At 43.6% G+C, this 20,088-nt stretch overlaps 2 protein-coding genes across 3 annotated transcripts in view; one reads left to right on the forward strand and one right to left on the reverse strand.

The window, feature by feature from the left end:
* LOC109529407 (trichohyalin-like) overlaps nt 1-8,888 on the forward strand; it is a 13,283-nt gene extending 4,395 nt beyond the window's left edge. The window contains exons 10-17 of the mRNA XM_019892795.1: nt 459-536; nt 653-753; nt 916-5,925; nt 6,333-6,455; nt 6,786-6,839; nt 7,566-7,713; nt 7,807-7,875; nt 8,201-8,888. Of these exons, the coding sequence (XP_019748354.1) occupies nt 459-536; nt 653-753; nt 916-5,925; nt 6,333-6,455; nt 6,786-6,839; nt 7,566-7,713; nt 7,807-7,875; nt 8,201-8,227 (5,610 nt within the window). The 3' untranslated portion in view covers nt 8,228-8,888. The remainder of the gene's footprint in view (nt 1-458; nt 537-652; nt 754-915; nt 5,926-6,332; nt 6,456-6,785; nt 6,840-7,565; nt 7,714-7,806; nt 7,876-8,200) is intronic.
* Nucleotides 8,889-9,364: 476 nt separating this feature from the next.
* sidt2 (SID1 transmembrane family, member 2) lies at nt 9,365-19,717 on the reverse strand. Of its 2 annotated transcripts, XM_019892807.1 has the most exons (26): nt 18,930-19,717; nt 18,738-18,859; nt 17,872-18,036; nt 17,695-17,740; nt 17,218-17,319; nt 16,509-16,592; nt 15,966-16,131; nt 15,637-15,730; nt 15,478-15,533; nt 15,333-15,359; nt 14,704-14,742; nt 14,554-14,631; nt 14,343-14,461; nt 13,205-13,278; nt 13,052-13,118; nt 12,899-12,972; nt 12,696-12,819; nt 12,264-12,381; nt 11,738-11,874; nt 11,555-11,663; nt 11,324-11,400; nt 10,802-10,848; nt 10,615-10,720; nt 10,428-10,538; nt 10,035-10,148; nt 9,365-9,952 (listed from the first exon to the last, which is right to left on the reverse strand). In XM_019892807.1, exons 1-26 carry the CDS (start codon nt 19,170-19,172, stop codon nt 9,890-9,892), a joined length of 2,562 nt encoding a protein of 853 aa, XP_019748366.1. In that variant the 5' UTR covers nt 19,173-19,717; the 3' UTR covers nt 9,365-9,889. The 2 variants fall into 2 exon arrangements, with proteins under 2 accessions (XP_019748366.1, XP_019748367.1); XM_019892808.1 differs by lacking the exon at nt 15,333-15,359.
* Between the last annotated feature and the right edge of the window lie 371 nt (nt 19,718-20,088).

The following is a 20,088-nucleotide window of genomic DNA, read 5'->3' on the forward strand; positions in this document are numbered from 1 at the left end:
GCTGTGTGTGTGTGTGTGTGTGTGTGTGTGTGTGTGTGTGTGTGTGTGTGTGTGTGTGTGTGTGTGTGTGTGTGTGAGCCCAACAGTTAGTGCCAACTATATCCGCTTCCAGTATTTTAGGCACACTCTCCTTTGGAAGGCAATTGATCACTTTCATATACCTTTAAATTGGGTAGTTGGGGAAGCTGAAATATTGATCTCCTGCCAGATAATTATCTTTTACTGTTTTCGATCTACAAGAAAAGCAAAGGAATTGGCCTTAGTGTTGCAGAACGTTTGGAGTCGAGTGTAAGAGAAACTTGCTCATGATAATTCATTGCTGTGATAATTATTACTTATTCCAGCGATAAAGTCTATGGTACACAACATAAAAAAAAACAAAACAAAGAATACAGTTTTGGTCTGCTTGAATTGAAAAAGCAAATCTTGCATGTCTGTCTGTCTCTCTGCATGTGCAGAAGAAGAATTCACGTAGTGTTTGTGTAGATTCAGCAGAAGAGATTACAAAGACCAAAACTGAATCAGCACAGCAACAGGTACATGTACTCAGTTTCATATCCACTCTGCTTCGCGAAAATATATTAATTGAGTTGTATCTAAAATGGATTTATGAGCAAGTGAGCGACATGTTATTTTGTTTTGTCACCATAAGCTGTTGGAAGAGCTGTTGGATTCCGCGCATATTTTGGCAACAGACACTGAAAAAGTGGGAAATGAAGAGGAAAAATGTGAAAACGTTGGGATTGCCATGAGGTGCGTTAATTGAAAGTACTGTACTGTGACAAGATTTGTAGTCGTACAGATATCTCCAAGATTCCTGACTGGATGTTATTTATTTGCTGCTGTTGACATTGGGTTAATTGTTTTAATAAATTTACATTTGAAGTACATTAACACTGGCTGCCTTTTGTTTAGGGATAATGATCATGCAGACAAACAACTTCTAAAAGCTGCTCCTCAATTACCTAATCCCTCAAATTTCAAGAGCGCAGCAAAAGAAAACCAAAACTATGAAATCACACCAGAAGAGGAGATGGGAGAAAGGGAAGAGAAGTGCAGGACTGACAAAGAGCAGGGTGATCTCAGACAGAAAAATGTTGTGAAGGAGGACACAAAACATTTAATGAGGGATGAGTCAACAATGCATATTCTCCATAAAGAGATGAAGAGAGGGGAAGTGGGGGAGGTTTGGCTGTTGAAAAGTGAAATGGAAATTGGAATGCATCACCCCAACAAAGAGCTCATACAAGAACTGGTCACCAGTTTTACTGGGGACAAAGGGAAAGAAGGACAAATCCATAAGGAACCCCTGAGGAGAGAGAAGGAGAGATCGTTGAAAAAGGGGCGCTACCAGGAGCAGCTGAAGAGAGAAGAGGAGGAGGAAATGGAGAGACTGAGACTCGAAAAAGTGACAAGGCAGCTCTACCATGAACAACAAAGGAGGGAGGAAGAGATGGAGGCAGAGCGCTTAATGAGGGAAAAGGAAACAAGAATCCAGCTCTACCAGATGGAGCTGAAAAGGAAGGAAGAGGAGGAGATGGAGCGCTTAAAGACGGAGATGGAAACTAGGACATGTCACTATAAGAAGGAACTGACTATGGAAGAAGAGAAAGAGGTGGAACAATTTAAAAGGGAAAGGGAGAATAAAAGACATTTCTTGCAGGAGGAGCTTAGGAAAGAGGAGGTGGAGGAGGAAAAGCAAATGGAGCAGTTGAAGAAAGACAAAGAGTTGAGAAGACAGAACTACCTCGAGAAACTGAGGAAGGAGGAAGAGGGAGAAGTTGAACAGTACAAGAGGGAAAAAAAAATGAGAATTTGCCTCCTGAAGACGGAGGAAGATACAGAGGTGGAAAGATTCAAGCGAGAGAAAGAGATGAGAGCAAGTCTCCGCCTTGAGGAGAGGAAGAAAGAAGAGGAGGAAGAGGCAAAGACCTTCCAACAGGACAAGGAGACCAGAATGCATCTTTTTCAGAAAAAGATGATCCAAGAAGAAGAGAAGGAAATGCAACGGTTGAGGAAGGAAAAGGAGAAGCAAATACGCTTTCACCAGGAGGAGCTGAGGAGAGCGGAAGAGGAAGAGTTGGAGCGATTAAAGGCAGAGAAAGAGGCAAGAATGACTCAGCAGTGGGAACAGCAAAGCAGAGAACAAGAGGATAAGATGTTGAAGAGCGAGGAGATGAGAACAAAAATTGAGGTTGAGAAAAAAGCGCCCTTCTCTCAGGAGGCGCAAAGGGGAGAGGAAGCGGACGAGAAAGAGCAGTTGATGATGGACAAGGAGAAGAAAATAGCTCTCCATCTGGAGGAGCTGGGGAGAGACGAAGATAAGGAGATACAGTGGTTAAAACAAGACAAGGAGTCTCGAGTGCAACTCTGTCACAAAGAGTTAATTCGAGGGGAAGAGGAGGAGATGAAGAGATTGAAGACCGAGAAGGAGGAACGAATTCAATGTCGCCTGCAGGAGCTGAGAAGAGAGGAAGAGGCACAGGTTGAGGAGTTGAAGAGGGAGGAGACCAGAATAAGGCATGAGATGCGCATCTGCAAGGAGAAGTCAATGAGAGAACAAGAAGATGAGGCGGCGCAGTTAAGAACAAAGAAGGAAATGAGAATGCGCTCATGCCGGGAAGAGCTGAAAAAGGAGGAAAAGGAGGAGGTGAAGCGGTTGAAATCTGAAATGGAGAGGAGAATCGACCTTGGCCGTGAAAAGCTGAAGAGAGAGCAAGAGGAGGAGGAAGAGCAGTTGAAGAGTGAGATGGAGGCAAGAATGTGCGTCCAACGCGATAGGCTCGCAAGAGAAGAAAGGGAAGAGGTTGAGCAACTGAATACTCAAAAGAGGGTAAAAATGGAACTCTACCAGGAGAAGCTAAAAAGGGAGGAAAAAGAGGAGGAAGAACGGCTCAAGACGGAAAAGGAGGCTAGAATAGGTCTGTGTTGGGAAGAGTTAAGGAGAGCGGAAGAAGAAGAGATGGAAGAGTGTAAGCGGGAGGAGGCAAGATTAAAGTCCGAGATAGAAATGAGGATGCATCTCTTTGAGGAGGGTCTCAGGAAAGAGGAAGAGCACGAGGTAAAGGAGTTGAGGATGGAGAAGGAGGTCAGAGTGCGCCTTCGCCGGGACAAGTTGAGAAAGGACGAAATAGCGGAGGTGAAACAGATGAAGACAGCCAAGGAGACAAGAATACATCAACGCAGGCAGGAGCTGAGGAGAGAGGAAGAGGAGGCCATGCAGCAGCTGAAGGCGGAAAAAGATGTCAAAATGCATCTTAACCGGGAGGAGTTACGTCGGGAGGAAGAGGAGGAGTTGGAGCGCTTCAAAGAGGAAAAAGAAATGACAATGCGTCGCTGCCGAGAGGAGCTAAGGAGAGCGGAAGATGAGGTGGAGAAGTTGAAGGAGGGAGAGAGGGAGAAAAAGAAAGAAACTGAGAGGAGATTGCGTCTTCGCCAGCAGGAGCTGATACGTGAGGAGGAGGAGGAGTTGCAGCGGTTGCGGACGGCAAAGGAGGCAAGAATGAGCGTGTTCCAGGAAGAGCTGAGGAGAGAGGAAGAAGAGGAGGCTGAGCGTTTAAAAAGTGAAGTTGAGAGGAGAATGCGTCTTCAACAGCAGGATCTGATGAGAGAGGAAGAAGAGGAGCTCGAGCACCTGAAGACGGTGAAGGAGGCAAAAGTGAGAGACTACCTGGAGGAACTCAGCAAAGAGGTCAACGAGGAGTTTGAGTGTTTGAAGAGGGAGAAGGAGATGCAAATGCACTTCCATCACGAGGAGATGAGGAGAGAGAAAGAAGAAGCCGCCGAGCGCCTGGAGACTGACAGGGAAAGCAGAATACTGTTCCACATGGAGGAAATGAGAAGAAAAGAAGCGGAGGAGGTGGAGCAGTTTATGAGGGAGAAGGAGATGCGGTTAAAGGCAGAGATGGACAAAAGAATGAGCGTTTTGCAGGAGGAGCTCAGAAGAGAGGAAGAGGAGAATGCCAAACTTTTGAAGAGGAGGAAGGAGATGAAGATCAACATTTACCAGGAGGAGCTGAGGAGAGAAGAGGAGGAGGAGGCGGAACGTATGAAGAGGGAAAAAGAAAGCAGAATGTGTCTCCGCCAAGAGGAGCTGAGGAAGGAGGAAGAAGCGGAGGCGGAGCTTTTGAAAAGAGAGAAGGAGGCGAGAGCGTACCAGCGAAAGAATGAGCTGAAGAGAGAGGAAGAGGAAGAGGACCGGTTCAAGAAGGAGAAATTGAAGAAGATGCGCGGCCGGCAGGAAAAGCTGCGGCGAGAGAGAGAAGAAAGTGTGGAGAGGTGGAGGAATGAAAAGGAGACCCGGCTGCGTTTCCGCCAGGAGAGGGCCAAGGTCAAGAAAACGTGCGTGCGCCAGGAGGACGTAATCAAAGAGGAGGATGCGGAATCACTAGCGAGGGAAAAGGAGAAACCGCTAAACGAAGAGGCAGAACTACTAAGGAAGGAAAAGTTAATGCTTTCATACAAAGAAGAGGAACAGGGAGAGGGCGTCGTGCAGCTCAAGAAAGGGTGGAAACAGCCAAGGGAGGACAACACCGATCCGCTTCAGAGAGAAAATGGAACCAAAAGTCATTTTCTCCAGGAGAGGATACAGCGAGAAGCGGACGCGTTGAAGAGCGAGAACAGAACATGCCTCCGTCTGGAGAAACTGACAACAGAGAAAGAGGGAGAGACCGCGAACACGGAGAAGAGACCGGGTGCACACCAGGCGAAGCTGAGAGAGGAAAAAATGGCAGACTATTTGAAACGGGCGAACCCCAAGCCACTGCGTCTCAGTCAGGACAAAGTGAGCACGGAGGAGGAGGAGGAAGAAGAAGAGGAGGAGGAAGAGGAGGACACTGAGAAAGTGAAGATGGAAAAGGAGAAGAGGACACAGCTCCGCGAGGAGGAACTGAGGAGGGAGGAAGCGGACGAGATGGAGCGGCTCAAAAAGGAAAAAGAGCAAAGAACGCAGCGCCGCCAGGAGGAGCTCAGGAGACAGGAACAGGAGGAGGTGCAACGCTTGAAAAGGGAAAAGGAAACGAGGATTCTACTCCGCCAGGAGGAGCTGAGGGGTGAGGAAGACGAGAAGGTGCAATTTTTGAAACGGGAGAAGGAGAGAAAAACGCATCTCCTCATGGAGCAATTGAAGAGAGAGGAGGAAGATGAGGTGGCACGGCTGAAGTGGGAAAAGGAGAAGAGAACACGTCTTCTGCAGGAGAAGCTCTGGAGAGAGGAAGAGGAGGAGAGGTTGAACCGAGAGAAAGAGAAAAGAACACGTCTCCGACAAATGGAGCTGACCCGACAGGAGGAAGAGGAGCGGCTGAAGAAGGAGAAGGAGAAAAGAGCACTTCTTCGCCGGGAGGAGCTGAGTAAGGAGGAGGAGGAAGAGGCTGAGAGGTTAAAAAGGGAAAAGGACCAGAGAATGCTTTTACACCAAGAGTATCTGAAGAATGAGGAAGAGAAAGAAGCCGAAAGGTTAAAAAGGGAAAAGGAAAAACGAATGCGTCTTCTCCTGGAGGAGCTCAAGCGGGAGGAGGAGGAAGAGCGCTTGCAAAGGGAGAAGGAAAAGAGGATACGCCTCTGTCTGGATGAGCTTCAAAGAGAGGAAGAGGTGGAGATGGTCAGGCTCAAGAGGGAAAAGGAAAAGAGAATGCGCCTCTGCCAGGAGAGGTTAAAAAGAGAAGAGGAGGAGGAGGTGGAGAGGTTAAAGAGGAAGAAAGAGAAGAGAATGCATCTTCGCCAGGAAGAGCTGAGGAGAGTGGAAGAGGAGGAGTTGGAGCAGTTAAGGAATAAGAAAATCGGCCTCTTCCAACTGGATCTGCAGAGCGAGCACGAGTTGGAGAGATTGACTCATAAGAAAGAAAAGAGAATGCGTCTTCATCAGATGGGCCTGAGGGGAGAAGAGGAGGAGAAGAAACTGAAGTCGGAGTACAAGGAAAGGTTGAGGTAGGTTAGACATATTTACGAATGTCTGCTTGGTGTCACCGGAGAATTGGGGTTACCTTGCTGTCCAGATACACCAAAGCCAAGAAAAGAGGGAGTGTGCGCGGGGAGGCGGCATTGGTGGCGGTTGGGGTCCCATGCAAGTGCGTCTCAATTTTTAACCCCAATTTAATATTTGACTGGATAACCTGCACACGAACGTATCTGCATCAACGGACTGTTGCATTCGTCCATTAAAGTGCATTGGGGGGGCGGGGGGCATGTCTACTGTGTATGTAAACTTACGATTTCAGCTGTAGATAAGCCACCAAGATAAGATTTGGAGGTTACGGTGCATTTTTGTTGGGGTTATGAGGTTCTTTCAAAAGGTTGACGTTTTGAATGATTATCCGATCTGTGTACATCCCGAGGGCTTTGCGGCAGTGTCTGCTGGCCAAGAGGAGGGATGAGGAGGCATTGTTGATGTCTGACCAGAAGGAGGAATTAACAGAATCTGTACAGAAAAAGAGAGAGGAGGAGCAATTTAAAATCAGGTCAGACACACACAAATCCAATGGTTTAAAAAAAAAAAATTATATGTATTTTATATTTATATTTTTACGTCATTGTGACTTATTCTCACTCATATTTTGTATACTGTTACTATCTTGTGGATATTATGTGAACATTTAAAAACCTCAAGATATCATCTCAACTTTTAGAAATGTTATTGAGGACTGAAAATGCATCATTAAGGGCATTAATAAAGGATATCGTTTTGACTTATGGAAGAAAAACGTGTGTGTGTGTGTGTGTGTGTGTGTGTGTGTGTGTGTGTGTGTGTCTGTGTCTGTGTCTGTGCCTGCCTACCTGCGGGCACATAGGCAGGACCGTGAAGCTGTTCTGAGAGCACTTTGCATTGCGCTGGAAGGAGAAAGGTTAGTAGAACATAACAGGTAGAAGGCTGAAAGACATCAAAAGCAATACAATGTGTGACTGATATATTAATGAACTTTTAATATTTATTTTGGCAAGCGTTGCATGCAGGTACGGCACCACAATTTTTTTTCTCTCCTTGGGCAAAGAGTCGCTTGCCAGACACGTTTGAGAAAAAAAGATTATCATGACTTACTTGAGAGGTTCTTTTTTTTTTTTTTTCCAATAAAAAGTGTGTTACACACCACAAGCAATCGTGTACAGAAGTGTGGAACTGCCAATGTGGATTTAACATTTTTGACCTGCAGACTCCTTCGAACGTATTCGCGTAGTATGTTCAAACGTATTGATAAAATGTAGGCAAAGTCAATACCCCGTGGCATTATGGGAAAAAAAATACAGTACTATGCTTTTAGCATTTTGCCTACTAATACGTAAGAACGTACTTTGCGAATACATTCTAATGTGTCACTCGTTACCTTCACAAACAACGCCACGGACGGACAAACCTGGACTACTAATGCCCGTAGCGAGAGGTGAAGTGACCGGCGGCCATCTTACGTTGCCACTGTTCAAGATCACCTAATTTGACATTGCGTGGCATATACATACCACGCGACCACTGAGCTATGCCAGCCCAAGAAAGTCGTGAGGCGCCTTGTAGATTCAAACCCTCAACCTCATGTTTGGACACCATCTTCTAAATCACAACTGGTGTAATTTTGTAGGCATCAAAACGTTGACCTGTCCGATCACCCCCCGCAAAGGAGGCAATACTTTGACCATCTGAAGGCAGAATCCGAAGAGGAGCTGCAGCAGGAGAGCAGCAGACAACAGGATGACGGCATGAAGAATTTGAATTTCTTCAAACCCGAGGTGTGTGAAGTATTTGCACTTCGTTAGCCACCCATCAGGTTAAATGATGCACGTGCAGTATGTCACATTTTTGCGGATTGTATGTCTCGGCAGCTAGGAGACATGAAGGTCGGCAATCTGACAGATTCAATCTTCAGCGGGACTCTTGATCTCATGGGACAGGTAACGCTTGAGCTAATGGATTAGGGTTGAACAATTAAACAAATTCAAATGGATTCAAATTCACTATGTAGTAGAATGCAATTTTCAAATCACAAAGGCTGAATTGGGGCGCTCGGCCTCAGTTTGGGTTCTTGCTAGTCTTAGAAATCTATTTATATACATCTTAGGGAGGAGGACCTTAATCGCATAATGAAGTAAAATAAAAAATCTCACGTCAAAGCAAGACTGAGTAAAAAAAAAAGACAATTAGATCATTTTTCAAAATCGTTCAGCCCTAAAATGATTGACATGATTTATTTTTATGTATGTCCTCTCCATTTATTAGGCCATCCCGCCCACATGGCCGAAGTAGCAGGATCAGCTCTTCTGTGCTTCCTGACCCAAGGTTCAGAAGCACCACACCATGTCCAGCTGTTCTCAGTTGATGGGTTTTAATGTGGGTGTGCATGCGTGAATGCATATGTAATTGACTCTGCACTGAACCCTGTCAGAGCTTTCAGTTGTAGGAAAATCATTCAAAATAATCTTTTTTTTCTTAGATGCAACTGTGTGTGATTTTTTCCACATGGGTAAGCCATCCATCCATTCATTTGATACTGCGCTGGCTTATTGGGTAATTATTCTTCGGGTCACGGGTGATCTCAACAGGCGGCTTGGGGTGAGAGGAGGTGTACAACCCTGGACTGGTCACCATAATCACAGATGGGTGAGCGTTGATCAAAAATTTCAAAATTGAACAAATCTTCATTCGTGCATGGAGGCGTCAACCCAAATTCTGGTTCAAAAATCGAAGTCTGTTGCTGCTGTTTTTCCTGCAGCAGAAATACCATACTTGTACTAGAGCTCACGAACTCTAAATGTCAAATGTTTGATGTACTTTTGACTTTGTTGAATCTGATTTGCCTCGTGGGGGCCAAATTCAGGGTTCAGTTGTGTCTGTGGTGCGTAGTTACAGACCTGCCTTGAAATAAATTCTGTCGCGAATCGCTGATAAATTTTCATGTTTCACAATTGCCCTTTTCCTGTTTTTGCAGTCATTTTAACAACACAGAAGTCCTACTTTATGTTAAACGAAATCCTGAAAAGACACATTTTTTAAAATTAAAATAAGTCGGAAAGGCCGTCTTGATTTTATTTAACTTCATTCTGAAATGTCACAGTTAAAAAACCAAATCAAGTGGCAAAAGCTGTCATTCTTGTTAAGCAGAGTTGTCCCTATCTGCTGAATATAAAACTATTAAAGTACAGTAGCTCTAACGTCTAAACTTTTACTTTTTAAAACATATCAATAAAGTGCTAAATTGCATACAAAGCAAGTAATCAGCAAAACTGCACCAGTAAAAAATTTTTTTTTTAATAGCTTAAAATATTTTGTGTGGTGAACTAATATACTGTACTAGTTTCACTTTTTAAAAACCAAATGAGTGAAATAAACTGACTTACCCTTGATATTGTATATTGCAACAACCAACCATAAAAGATACCTGAATATCTGACATGGAACCTTTATTCAGTAACCGCTGATTGCCATATCTGACATGTTTTTTTTGTGCAAAAAAACAAAACAACAAACTGCATCATATCTGATACAATCATGGCAATATAATTGCATTGGCTGGTTTCTTTGTGACTCACACGATCACAACACTGACTGCCGTTGCCGTTTGTAAAAACACATTTAACAAATACTATTTAGAGCATATAACATTCATTTTCAGTCATAAATATCAATACATTGTGAATAATCATTTGAATTCAGGCTGTAGTTTCAGCAAATGAGCCTGTCATCTAAAACGTACATGGTAAACAAGTACAACAACAATATTACTGATGGCAGCGAGATAAGAAAAATGTTCAGCATCGGTTCAATTGTTGATTGGAGGGAGGGGGCGACCTTGCCGCGCCCTGAGCAGCACATTGGCGGCCGGGAAGGCTACTGGCTCTGCTTTTGCACATGGACGGACCAAAAAGGACAATAAGGCAATGAGAAAAGCGTTTCACGGGTTTGTTCAATCTAGAACACGTAGATCTTGTCTCTCTGGACAGTGTCGAGGTCATCATCCATGGTGAGCAGAACCTGGAAGTTTGAACGGGAGAAGTGAAGAGTAGACGTCAGAACATTGTGTATAACGACGGCCAACGCAAAACGGGGGACTTGCCAAGAAGGATCCGAACATGGCGATGGAAGAGAGGAAGTGCCAAATATCGTGATCGTCGAAAAATGAAAGCAGGATGCAGTCCCGGTTATGCTCCCGTGATTCGGCCGGTGTTTTCTGTTTGAAAACAAATGTCATACTGCGTTATGAAGAGAATATGTGCGTGTGATGAGTGTGAAAAGACGCGTGAGTATTTATTCCGCGATATCCAGCCTAAGGTCCTCAAAGTATGCCCTTTGTCCTCATTAGTAAAACAAATCAACGTGCGAAGTGACAAGGGTGCACGTCGTGCACTCTTTGCTCACTTGTACTAACTATGCCCTTGTCCTACTAGTAGACCAAAGTAGAAGATGGAATAAATCCTTCAATGGCTTTCCACCGTAAGAGACCACCAACCTGCCAGGTGCTGAGACCCTGGAAGAAGAAATAGAGCGCAAAGCCCCACACCACAGCCGTGAAGAGAATACACACCAACGCCAGGCACTGGATTCTCTCACCGCTGCGCAACTGGAACGGAAATGAGGTGAAGAGGTTAAAATCAAGCAGGTTTAGTCACATGATGTCCTGAGCACATGATCGCCACCTTCATAATGATGTAGAAGGCAAAGTAGAGTAGAAGGTTACAGATGGCGATTGCCAGCAGGTAGGAGGCAAAGTCATTGGGTCTTTCGATGAGGCCGTAGGCAGCGCTGCAAAGGGAACCAAGGCTGCTCAAATCACGTTCACTGCTCGCATACACAGACGGCGCGCGCGCACGCCAGGTTACTCACAGGGTCCAGTTGACTAAGTTCCCCATCACCAGCAGAACCATGCGATCCTTAGAACAAAACACGCACAAGGGACATGATTGAAAAGACATTAAGGGTATCTTAATTGCTACCACTCGTGCGAGAGAACTCGGTTCAGATTTTCTATAATAATAATCGGTGACAGACACACACGCAACTGTTCAGAGATTTAAAAAAAAAAAAAGGTCCTGGTGTAAAGCTGAACGAGAGCAAAAGCATTAACCAGGGATGTTCAAAGTGCAAACAAATTCTATAATAAACAAACAAAAAGATGGACGTGAGCAAAAGGTTTCACCGTTTTTTGGGAAATTAAAAATCAAAGGAAAAGAACTCATCTCAGGGCAACTAAACGGTATGAAGATTTAGGGGAGCAGGTGGGGCGGGGGTGGTAAGCTGATCAAACAGCATCACAACTGATTGGTTGACTTTGACGGGGCCGACATTTTCATAAAGCGACTGCTGGCGTGCATGTTAAAAACGCTGGCTCACGCAGACATCACTCACAATGTATGTGGGCCCAGTGCAATGTCGAATACAATCTGTGTAGACGACATAAACCATCCTGCGTACAACGCCGGAGTCTGAAAAACAAAACATTCACATAGCAAAAGGAGTCCAATAAATCATCTGTTTTTGTATTCATTTGTCTAATTAAAATATATATCCCCCCCAAAAAAAAAAAAAAACATTGGTAAAATGACCAATTTCAAACATGCATCCGATATAAAATCTTACCGAGCCTCCATCTACCCATGTAGTAGAGCTGTGTGCTGAGGAGAAGCGTGGCCAATATATGGATGACTGAGAAAACGATCCAAAACACAGTATTTCCTCTCCCAAAAACCTGAAAATAAGACATCCGTCACAGTTCTGAGTTGTTAGCACGTCGGCCACGTCGTCGCCACGTGTGCAACGTACCACTCCGAGCACGGAGAAGAAGATGACTGCGGCCAGGCAGGCGTAGGCGGTGTAAGCGCTGGCGTTGATGTCAGGGTGTCTCTTCTGATACAGCTTCAGCATACACAGGCCAGCGATCATATACATAAAAGACGTGTCTGCAAAAAGCACCAGACACATGTCAAAGTGACCTTAGAAAGATGGGAGTCACTTTGCTTGAGAAGAAATAACTGAGCCGGCGGATTCTGAACAATGGAAGGGGGTTTGCTGCCAGTTGCAGAAGAGTTGCATCAGCTCCTGAGCTCCCCTTAATGTGTGAAGCCGAATTGACTTTTAGGATGTCAGGACATAGAGTAATTACACTCATTCTTGAGATATGTCTATCTGCATAGACATATATATATATATCTGCATAGACATATATATATATATATATATTTTCACAAACACACACACACACACACAGACACAATATAACATAAGGAGAAGAAGAAAATAGTGTGTGCGGTGTGGTGAAGGTGTGATGTCGTGAAATGTGTGACGTTACCAAACTGGAAGTTGGTGTAGTTTGGACAGACATGGTAGCAGGCGCTGAGTAGGCCCTCCATCATGAGAGCGGTGCCCATGGCGTAAAAAAGACCAAAGTGCTTGGGGATGCCACATTCCTGAAAGAAGACATAAAAGACAACAGTGTGAGCCGTGACTTTTTGGCAAATATGATCACCACTGTTTAGCTGTTCTTCAGTGGCAACCTGGACCGATTTGCAAAACCTGCACTTGAAGATGTGGGGGGCCGCGGCAAAGACGGAATTCTGTTTCAAAAAATGTAATTACAAAAATGTTCATCTTGATTTGTCGGCAAGATTTGATGAACAAGTTTTCACTTCCACTCACCTGCCACCAGGTGGCATAGTCAACCATACATATACCTGCTTACGTCACCGACGCCCAATTAGCTGTCAAGTCCATATTCACATACCAGTGCGCCGACTTCATTACAGGCCAGGGCTCGATTGTGGACGATGTCTCTCTTGAGGACGATGAGGAGAAAGAGGAGGCCCAGCATCACATAGCCGAGGTTGCTCAGGATGTTGTTGAACGCGCTGCGTAGTGGAGCGCTTGAGTGTCAATCGTCACGATGCGCATGGAAATGCTAATTCGTTTGTTTGAGCGAGTACGAACCTGAGAGCCCCGAGAGGGTGAGCGCACATGAAGTTATAGTAGCAGATATCCTGGTTCCCCGTCACATTGACAACCTGATCAAAGAAACATTGGCGGTTTACATAATACGGTGCATGGTGGCGGCTTGATATTGTTTATTTTCCGTTAGTGTACCGTTTGATATGTGATGACCAGCTGGACGACCGGCAGGGCGTAGAACACAGCGATGGTGGCGATGTTCCTGACGGGAGCACAGTCATGACACATGACGCATGTTCAAAAACATTAAGAGTAAAATGACAGCGGATGTGCATCTTATATTCTCACCAGAAGTAGATTTGATATTTCTTGCTGAGGACCCTCTTGTCTTTACGCGACAGGTCAGATACACAAAGATACTTCTGTCACCAGCAGAGGACACAGGAACGCCATTATTAGTCGTCAAGTGGAAGCAATATTCCATTACATTAACGTGAAATTTTAATTCTGAATTACTTGTTGCAGCATGAACTGAATTCCATATCAGCGATGGACACTTTCGGTGCCTTCATGGCATTTTTGTGATCGGCAATGAAAGGCATTGATCGATATATGCCTATCACGTACTTTTCCGCAGAAATCGGTGGCCAATTCAATTTGAGAACAACTTTCCAATGTTGCCAATGTCCCATGTTGTCCAAAGCTGCTACGGTACATAAATGACGCGCCTAAGAGTCCCGACAAACCATCTCAATGTCGGTCAATGATATTTTTTAGAATGTTAATTTATTTGGAGATTCGAGACTTTTACAATCATGAAATTTGTACTTGCACATGTCAATCTCCACACCAGTGATTCCCAACCAGGGTGCCATGGCACATTAATGTGCCGTCAGAGATCATTAGGGGTGCCACAGGAAATAATCCAAGTTCATTTCATTCGACCCAAAAATGATTTATTAAGTACAAATTGCAAATATCCTTGTTCATCTATTTATGCCAGCAACAGAAATGCTATCAGATGTTAGTAGGTATGATAATGTAGTAGACCGCCTGGTTGCTATTGATACGATAGAATAATGTCCAGCCGTTGTCTAAATTCTCTTTGAGCTTGGCTTGCAAGGGGGGCGAGAAAAGCTTGCAATTTTGAGAGGTTTTGGAAACGGATTTGAAAACTTCCTGATCTTCAATCGATTATTATCTGGAAATGGACGCTCACTGTCTTGTATACAAGTAAAGAACAACAATGAATATTTTTGTTTCACCATCAGCAGACGAGAAAAGAATACAGATTTTCCAAATTTTGGGGATTGGTGATTTGTTGGAGTTAAAAAAAAAAAAAAAGTTCTTGAGTCTGACAGAAAAAAAAACATGACGGCCATGACCATACTTTTTACCCAGAATTAGCCAGCATCCTTGTAACTTCCTAATCTGCCAACATCAGAAATGTCCTCAGTTTCGTAACAGTATTAGGGACAGGGCTTACCTTGGTGCGAACAATGTTTTTGTCCGAGTTGATGTCATCCAGTGTGTCATAGTCATCTTCCTCGATGGAGCTCAATGACTCCTGTCTGCTTCTTCCAACATTTTTCCATCCAGACCGCTCTGATGGAAAGGAAAAAGAAATTTTTGTTCCCTAAGATGATTCAGGAAAGAACTGTCACAATGACAGAGTTTCATAACAATATTGTCCATACCCATGTAGTGGTCAGCTGAAGCGGCACTGTCTAGAGAGGGGGCGCTCTCAGTGACTGCTTCTGAACTGATCGTGCTGTCTGTTGGATGGACACGCAATGACTCAATTCAAGCCCCAAAAGATTTCAAATAAAATAAAAAAAAAAACTCACCGAGGGAGCCATATTCATTTGGTGAAACTGTAATCTTGCCTGTAAATGTTGACACACACAGTGGGAAAAAAAAAAAAAAATCATTTTAAGAGAGTGTTCCCTTGCAGATGTGCAATTCTCAAATCACCTGTTGGTCGATTTTTTTTGCTATTCCCTGGAAAAAAAACAAAATCCATCCATTTGCTGTTTTGTATTGTTGCACTTTGGCACCATTTTATGAAATCTTGGTTCCGATTAACAAAGTTGATGTGAGGTGAGCAGCTTCTGTTAGACAGGCAAAAGTCCGGACGAATAGCAAACGAGTGCTTTTTCCGCCATCTTGTGGCGTTTATATGCAATTCTAAATCTTTCGCCGCCAAAACAATACTGCACATCTCGCATTTAAGCACACAAAAACACTGCAGCTGATAGTAGAAGACATGCGTGGGAACGACAGCTGCTGCTGCTGCTACTTTCCTGGCGCAAACGAGAAGTATTACTTCATTCATTGCTCCAAGGGAAAGTATACATGCTACCTTTATGAAATCATCCATATCATCAACAATAAGAACAAAATGCATGCATGGTGTGCAAGTTGATGTATGAACAAAAAAGAATAAAATAAGACGGGAGCAACTGAGTGTTCGTACCATCTCCATTTTTCCCCAGCAGAGAAGCTAAAGCATGCGTTAGCAGACAGAGAGGAGAATATAAGACAGATCATAGGGTTAATAGATACAGCCCAACCCACTTATGTGAACCCTAAATAAGATGGTTCTTTAAGAGCTGGTTTACCTGTCTCGGCAGGTGATGTGTCATCAATGTTTTGAAAGAGCTCTCTTTTCTTGGCTCTGCACAAAACAAAGAGGCGTGGAGATACAAATGAATGACATTCATCCACTGCTCGTGGGCATTTGCAACCCGTGCCAAAGTAAAAGGCTGTCAACGTCTTACCGTTTCTTCTCCAGACAGGCCACCAGCAGAGTGGCAAGGTAGAAAGAGAGGAAAATACCCAGACATAGCAGCATGCCCATCACATACACGTCCGCTGTGCAAAGTGGATACGGATGCATTTTAAATCGTAATGACATTCATCATGTGGAATGCAAAAATGCCAAAAGGTTACTCAACACACACAATGAAAGATCAAATCACTGGACAAAACGCGTTTAAAACACACACACACACACACACACACACACACACACACACACACACACACACACACACACACACGCACACACACACACACAGAATGTCACTTTTGTATCAAGGTAGCTTACATTTTATAGCAAGGGAGACCACAATGTCAAGGGTTTTGCTGCGGTTACCAGCGTCGATCAGCTCATCTGGGCGCAGAGGGTAGAAGCGCAGTGGACCGCCACAGGCCTCGTCCTCCGTTTTTACCACGAGCACCACGTAAAAACTGTTGCTGGGGAAATCTTTTCTCTGGATAACGGAGGGACGGAGGAGTAACGATGGATACATGTGCTTGTGCTACGTTCTGTTGAAATACTTCTAATGCCGTATGTTGTTGTTTAAGGTTACCAAGGGGTCAGACATCTTTGAGTACATTCCCCGAAAGTTTCCAATATGTTTCCATGCGATGTAATCATTTTCACTTTGGAATATTTCCATTCCTAATTGAAAACTTTCCAAATGTATGGGTTTTAACTCGTAATTGAAGGAGATTTAATAGATGGGATTCCTTGCTGATTCTTGCTTACTCCCATAATTTTTTCTTTTTTTGTCCTTTCCAACGTTGAAAATTCCACGAATTTTGAAAACATATTCTGCATTGGAGCTACATATAACTGAAGAATTACCTGTACTGTGATGGCACCTTTTTTCGTCATCGTCTGATACATCCCAATGAAGGCTACATTGTTGTCGAGGTCATAGACGGGGCACTGAAAACGGAAAGAAAACATCAATCGGATGAGTAGAGGGATTCCACAGCAGGAGGAGCAAAAAACAAACAAAAAAAAAAAAACAATTATGAATTACCGATATCACACAGGTTAATAGATTATGCAGGTCAGGGGATGTGACCTGTAGTGATAACGGGAGGGGAGGGGGAGCCAGGGTGGTCTCTGGACTGGTGCTATGGGAGGGACACTGGTTTGAGACCAACATTTTTTTTTTACTCATTATATATTACCTATTTGTTTGAAATTCAATTTTTGGTGTTCGACTTTTTTTGTTTGTTTTGCTGCTGTTTATTTTGCTATGATAACCGTTTTGGGTTTTTTTTTCCTCAATTGAGTATGGTTAATATATATTAAGGACAGTTTCTTTCTATTTTGCTTTTCTTTTTTTGTTTTTTTTTTTTTTTTTAGCGGCACCTGCCTTTCAGTTTGGATCCAGCCCGCTATTATGAATTCGAGAAGCCCAAAAAAAGCGCTGCCTGCACCAGAACAGTATCGCCTAAAGATCAACATAATCTTTTCGCTTGTGTGATTTGGTGTTACTACATGCCAAAACCATGATGCTTAAGGCCCTTAAGGACAGCACAGGGAGGAGGAGAAAGTGCACCTGGATATCCTGGATGGACATAACAGAGCAGGGAAAGGTCATCTCCGAGGTGACCTTCACAATCACAGTGTCCACCCCTTCAGGAAATACATACTTGAAGTACTGAAAGAGGAGATAAGCAATTAGGGAAAGGAACCATTTTCTTTTATTAGGGATACAATATTGTGTTCTCAAAGATGAGAGACACCATATATCGACTTCATAAATCTTCTACTTCAGTGAACGTATTTGATAATAAGGTAGTATCAACGGCTTTCGATTACAAATTGGGCGGGTACTAGATCATCGCAATGTATTTGTGGAAACTGCATCAAAAGCCCAACTCTCCAACCTCAGCTCATTTTTGAGGCGCATGTTCAAAAAAAGCGTGACTTCCTGTTATTGTGTAACATTAAATCTTCCCTACATCCTCTTGTTGAAACCACACTTCTTTCACCGTTTCTCTTTTCCATTCATTCTAACCAGAGTCATCTGTACCTGAGGTTGGGAAGGAGATGAAGTGAAGCTAAATTTCGTTTCTGTCCTGGAATCAAAGTGACAATAGGTCAGATAAATCAATGGCGGTACAGACTTCATGCCATGTTTCCACCAAACAGCACTACACCAAAAAATGCCATCAGTAAATGTCATTATGTATCGAAAGTTGTCTCTTACTGCAATGTGAAGCTTTCAACGCGGCTGACCCTAAGCTGGTAGTTTGTACCCTGGTTGGAAAGTGTCGACACATCCACAAAGAAGTACTGGATCTCTGATGCAGCCCGTGTTGGAGGCTGGCATAATGTGCGCCCTAAATGATTGTATGGATACTTCCTCTGGTACCTGAAGAGCACAAATATATTCAGTAATCATGGCTTCATATATGACTGAGTGAATGAAATAGATGACGCTTCTGTACGAAATTGGGTTACGGTGATGTCTCGCCAGGAACTGAGAACCCTCTGTATATAACTTAATATCACAGGTGATTTTAAGACACATAGCCAAGTATATTAAAAAAAAAAGTTCAGCTTGTAACATGTTGACGCAACCAATTGAATTGATAGTTTGTTGAGGACTGCTTTTTCAAAGTCAGGTGACTTTACTGGTCACGTGTTTTCATTAACCTTTGTGCAGTTCTCCCCAAAACATGCTGGATTCATATTCTACAATACGGATGAGTGCTTAGTGCAAAATGTTCAAGAAACTGCATGTATAAAAAAAAAAAAAAAAAAAACAACTTTCCTATACACATGACAAGGAGATCGCTTCAGAGTAAGTTGGGATCGAAGTAAGTGAAAGTCCAAAGGTTTATTACAACATACAGAAAAGACGATTGTTGGATAAGGGGAGTGAATGACTAATTAAAAGAAATACAAAAAAAACAAACTAACAAAAAAAAAAACAAACAAACTTAAATATCTACTCCTGGTTTGCTAATATTTCTTTTTACACATTTGCCTAATTACTCTCTTTTGTAATACATTTGTGTGACTGTAAAGAGAGATTAATTGGAGACCCTGCACGGGAGGTCCAGAACTCACAGGCCTCTGAGGATGAGGGGGACCTGAAAGGAGAGCACAGCTTGCTTCTGTCTCACCACAAACAGGATAGGACTCTTGAGATTCGGCGACAGTAAGTCGACGGATACACGAACTCCTTCCGTCTGTGACATGAAGCACAGTAAATACGGACTAAGCTTTACCAAAAAAAAAAAATGCACGGCACTCTCCTACCTTGGTTCTGGAGACGGTGTGGTTGAAGGCATAGATCGTCTGATTTCCACTCGTAACTGTGTCGTTATAGGTCACGTCAAACTCGCCATCTTTCTGGATCACATTGTTTTTCTCCCCCAGAGCGCCACTGCCGCAAGCCAATGGTGCTACACACAACCACAGCAGGACTCCAGCAGCAACTCCAAATGTCTTTTTATATCGCGATTTCCAGTGACTGCCGAACAGGATTTCGTCTCTCAACATCGTCTTTGAAGCAGTGAACAGCCACCGGTCCAGTTATGAGACGGGAAAATGAACCGGGCAGCTCCGCCCCATTCAAATGACTCGAAGTAAACAGGTTGACTGTCAAAACTGTGTCAAGTCCTGTGTTGAGCCAAAGTAACAACTGCTAGCATCCGAGCACTTACGACAGCTTTTTAATCGTCCCTCCTCCCAAAGACAACAGAGACACACTCCAGGCTGTCCACTGTGAAGTCACGAGTTCTGAGATTGCAGCACTGCAACATTAACGCGGTATTCTCACATAGCAAAACAGGAGAATCCTGGCATGCGGCTAAATTGTTATGCTACTCTTAGCTTAGCTGTCTAGCAAGAAGCTCGATGTTTGGATCTCGAAGTTGAGTGCGAGGACGTTTGTGTAAAGTAGTAGGCCAGGTCGAAGCTTTTTAAACCCGAGTGGTGCGTCCAAGGTATGTGGCGTCGCAGTTGGTTCACCTGAGTGTTTCTGTCGAGGTGATTTTGCTTGACAACATCATCCTTGCCTTTTCTTTGTAGGAAAATAAATGTTTTGCATCAATAGCGCCCTCACCAGGACACAAAATTTTCATTCTCATTCAAAGCACTCCATTCTGCAACAAAAATGACATACAGTACGTACAGGAAATACGACATTACATTATAGATGTCCAAAAATAATTACTACATTTATTCATCATTTACAGGATCATCTCACTATATTTGAAAATTGTGGACAGTTTGGAGCGAGATTTTTTTCAGTGGGGTGGTCAGGGTGACACAACATTTCACTGAGGGGTGGCCATAAACGCACGTTCATGTACCTTCTAAGTGTACATTTGCATGCTCGTAACGAGGCTAGGGCACGTACCAGCGTTTCATATTCAGACTCTACCAGAAATGTGACTGTACTCCATTACAGTTA

This window comes from Hippocampus comes, unplaced genomic scaffold, assembly GCF_001891065.2.
Source record: "Hippocampus comes isolate QL1 unplaced genomic scaffold, H_comes_QL1_v1.1 scaffold72, whole genome shotgun sequence".
Taxonomy (NCBI): domain Eukaryota; kingdom Metazoa; phylum Chordata; class Actinopteri; order Syngnathiformes; family Syngnathidae; genus Hippocampus; species Hippocampus comes.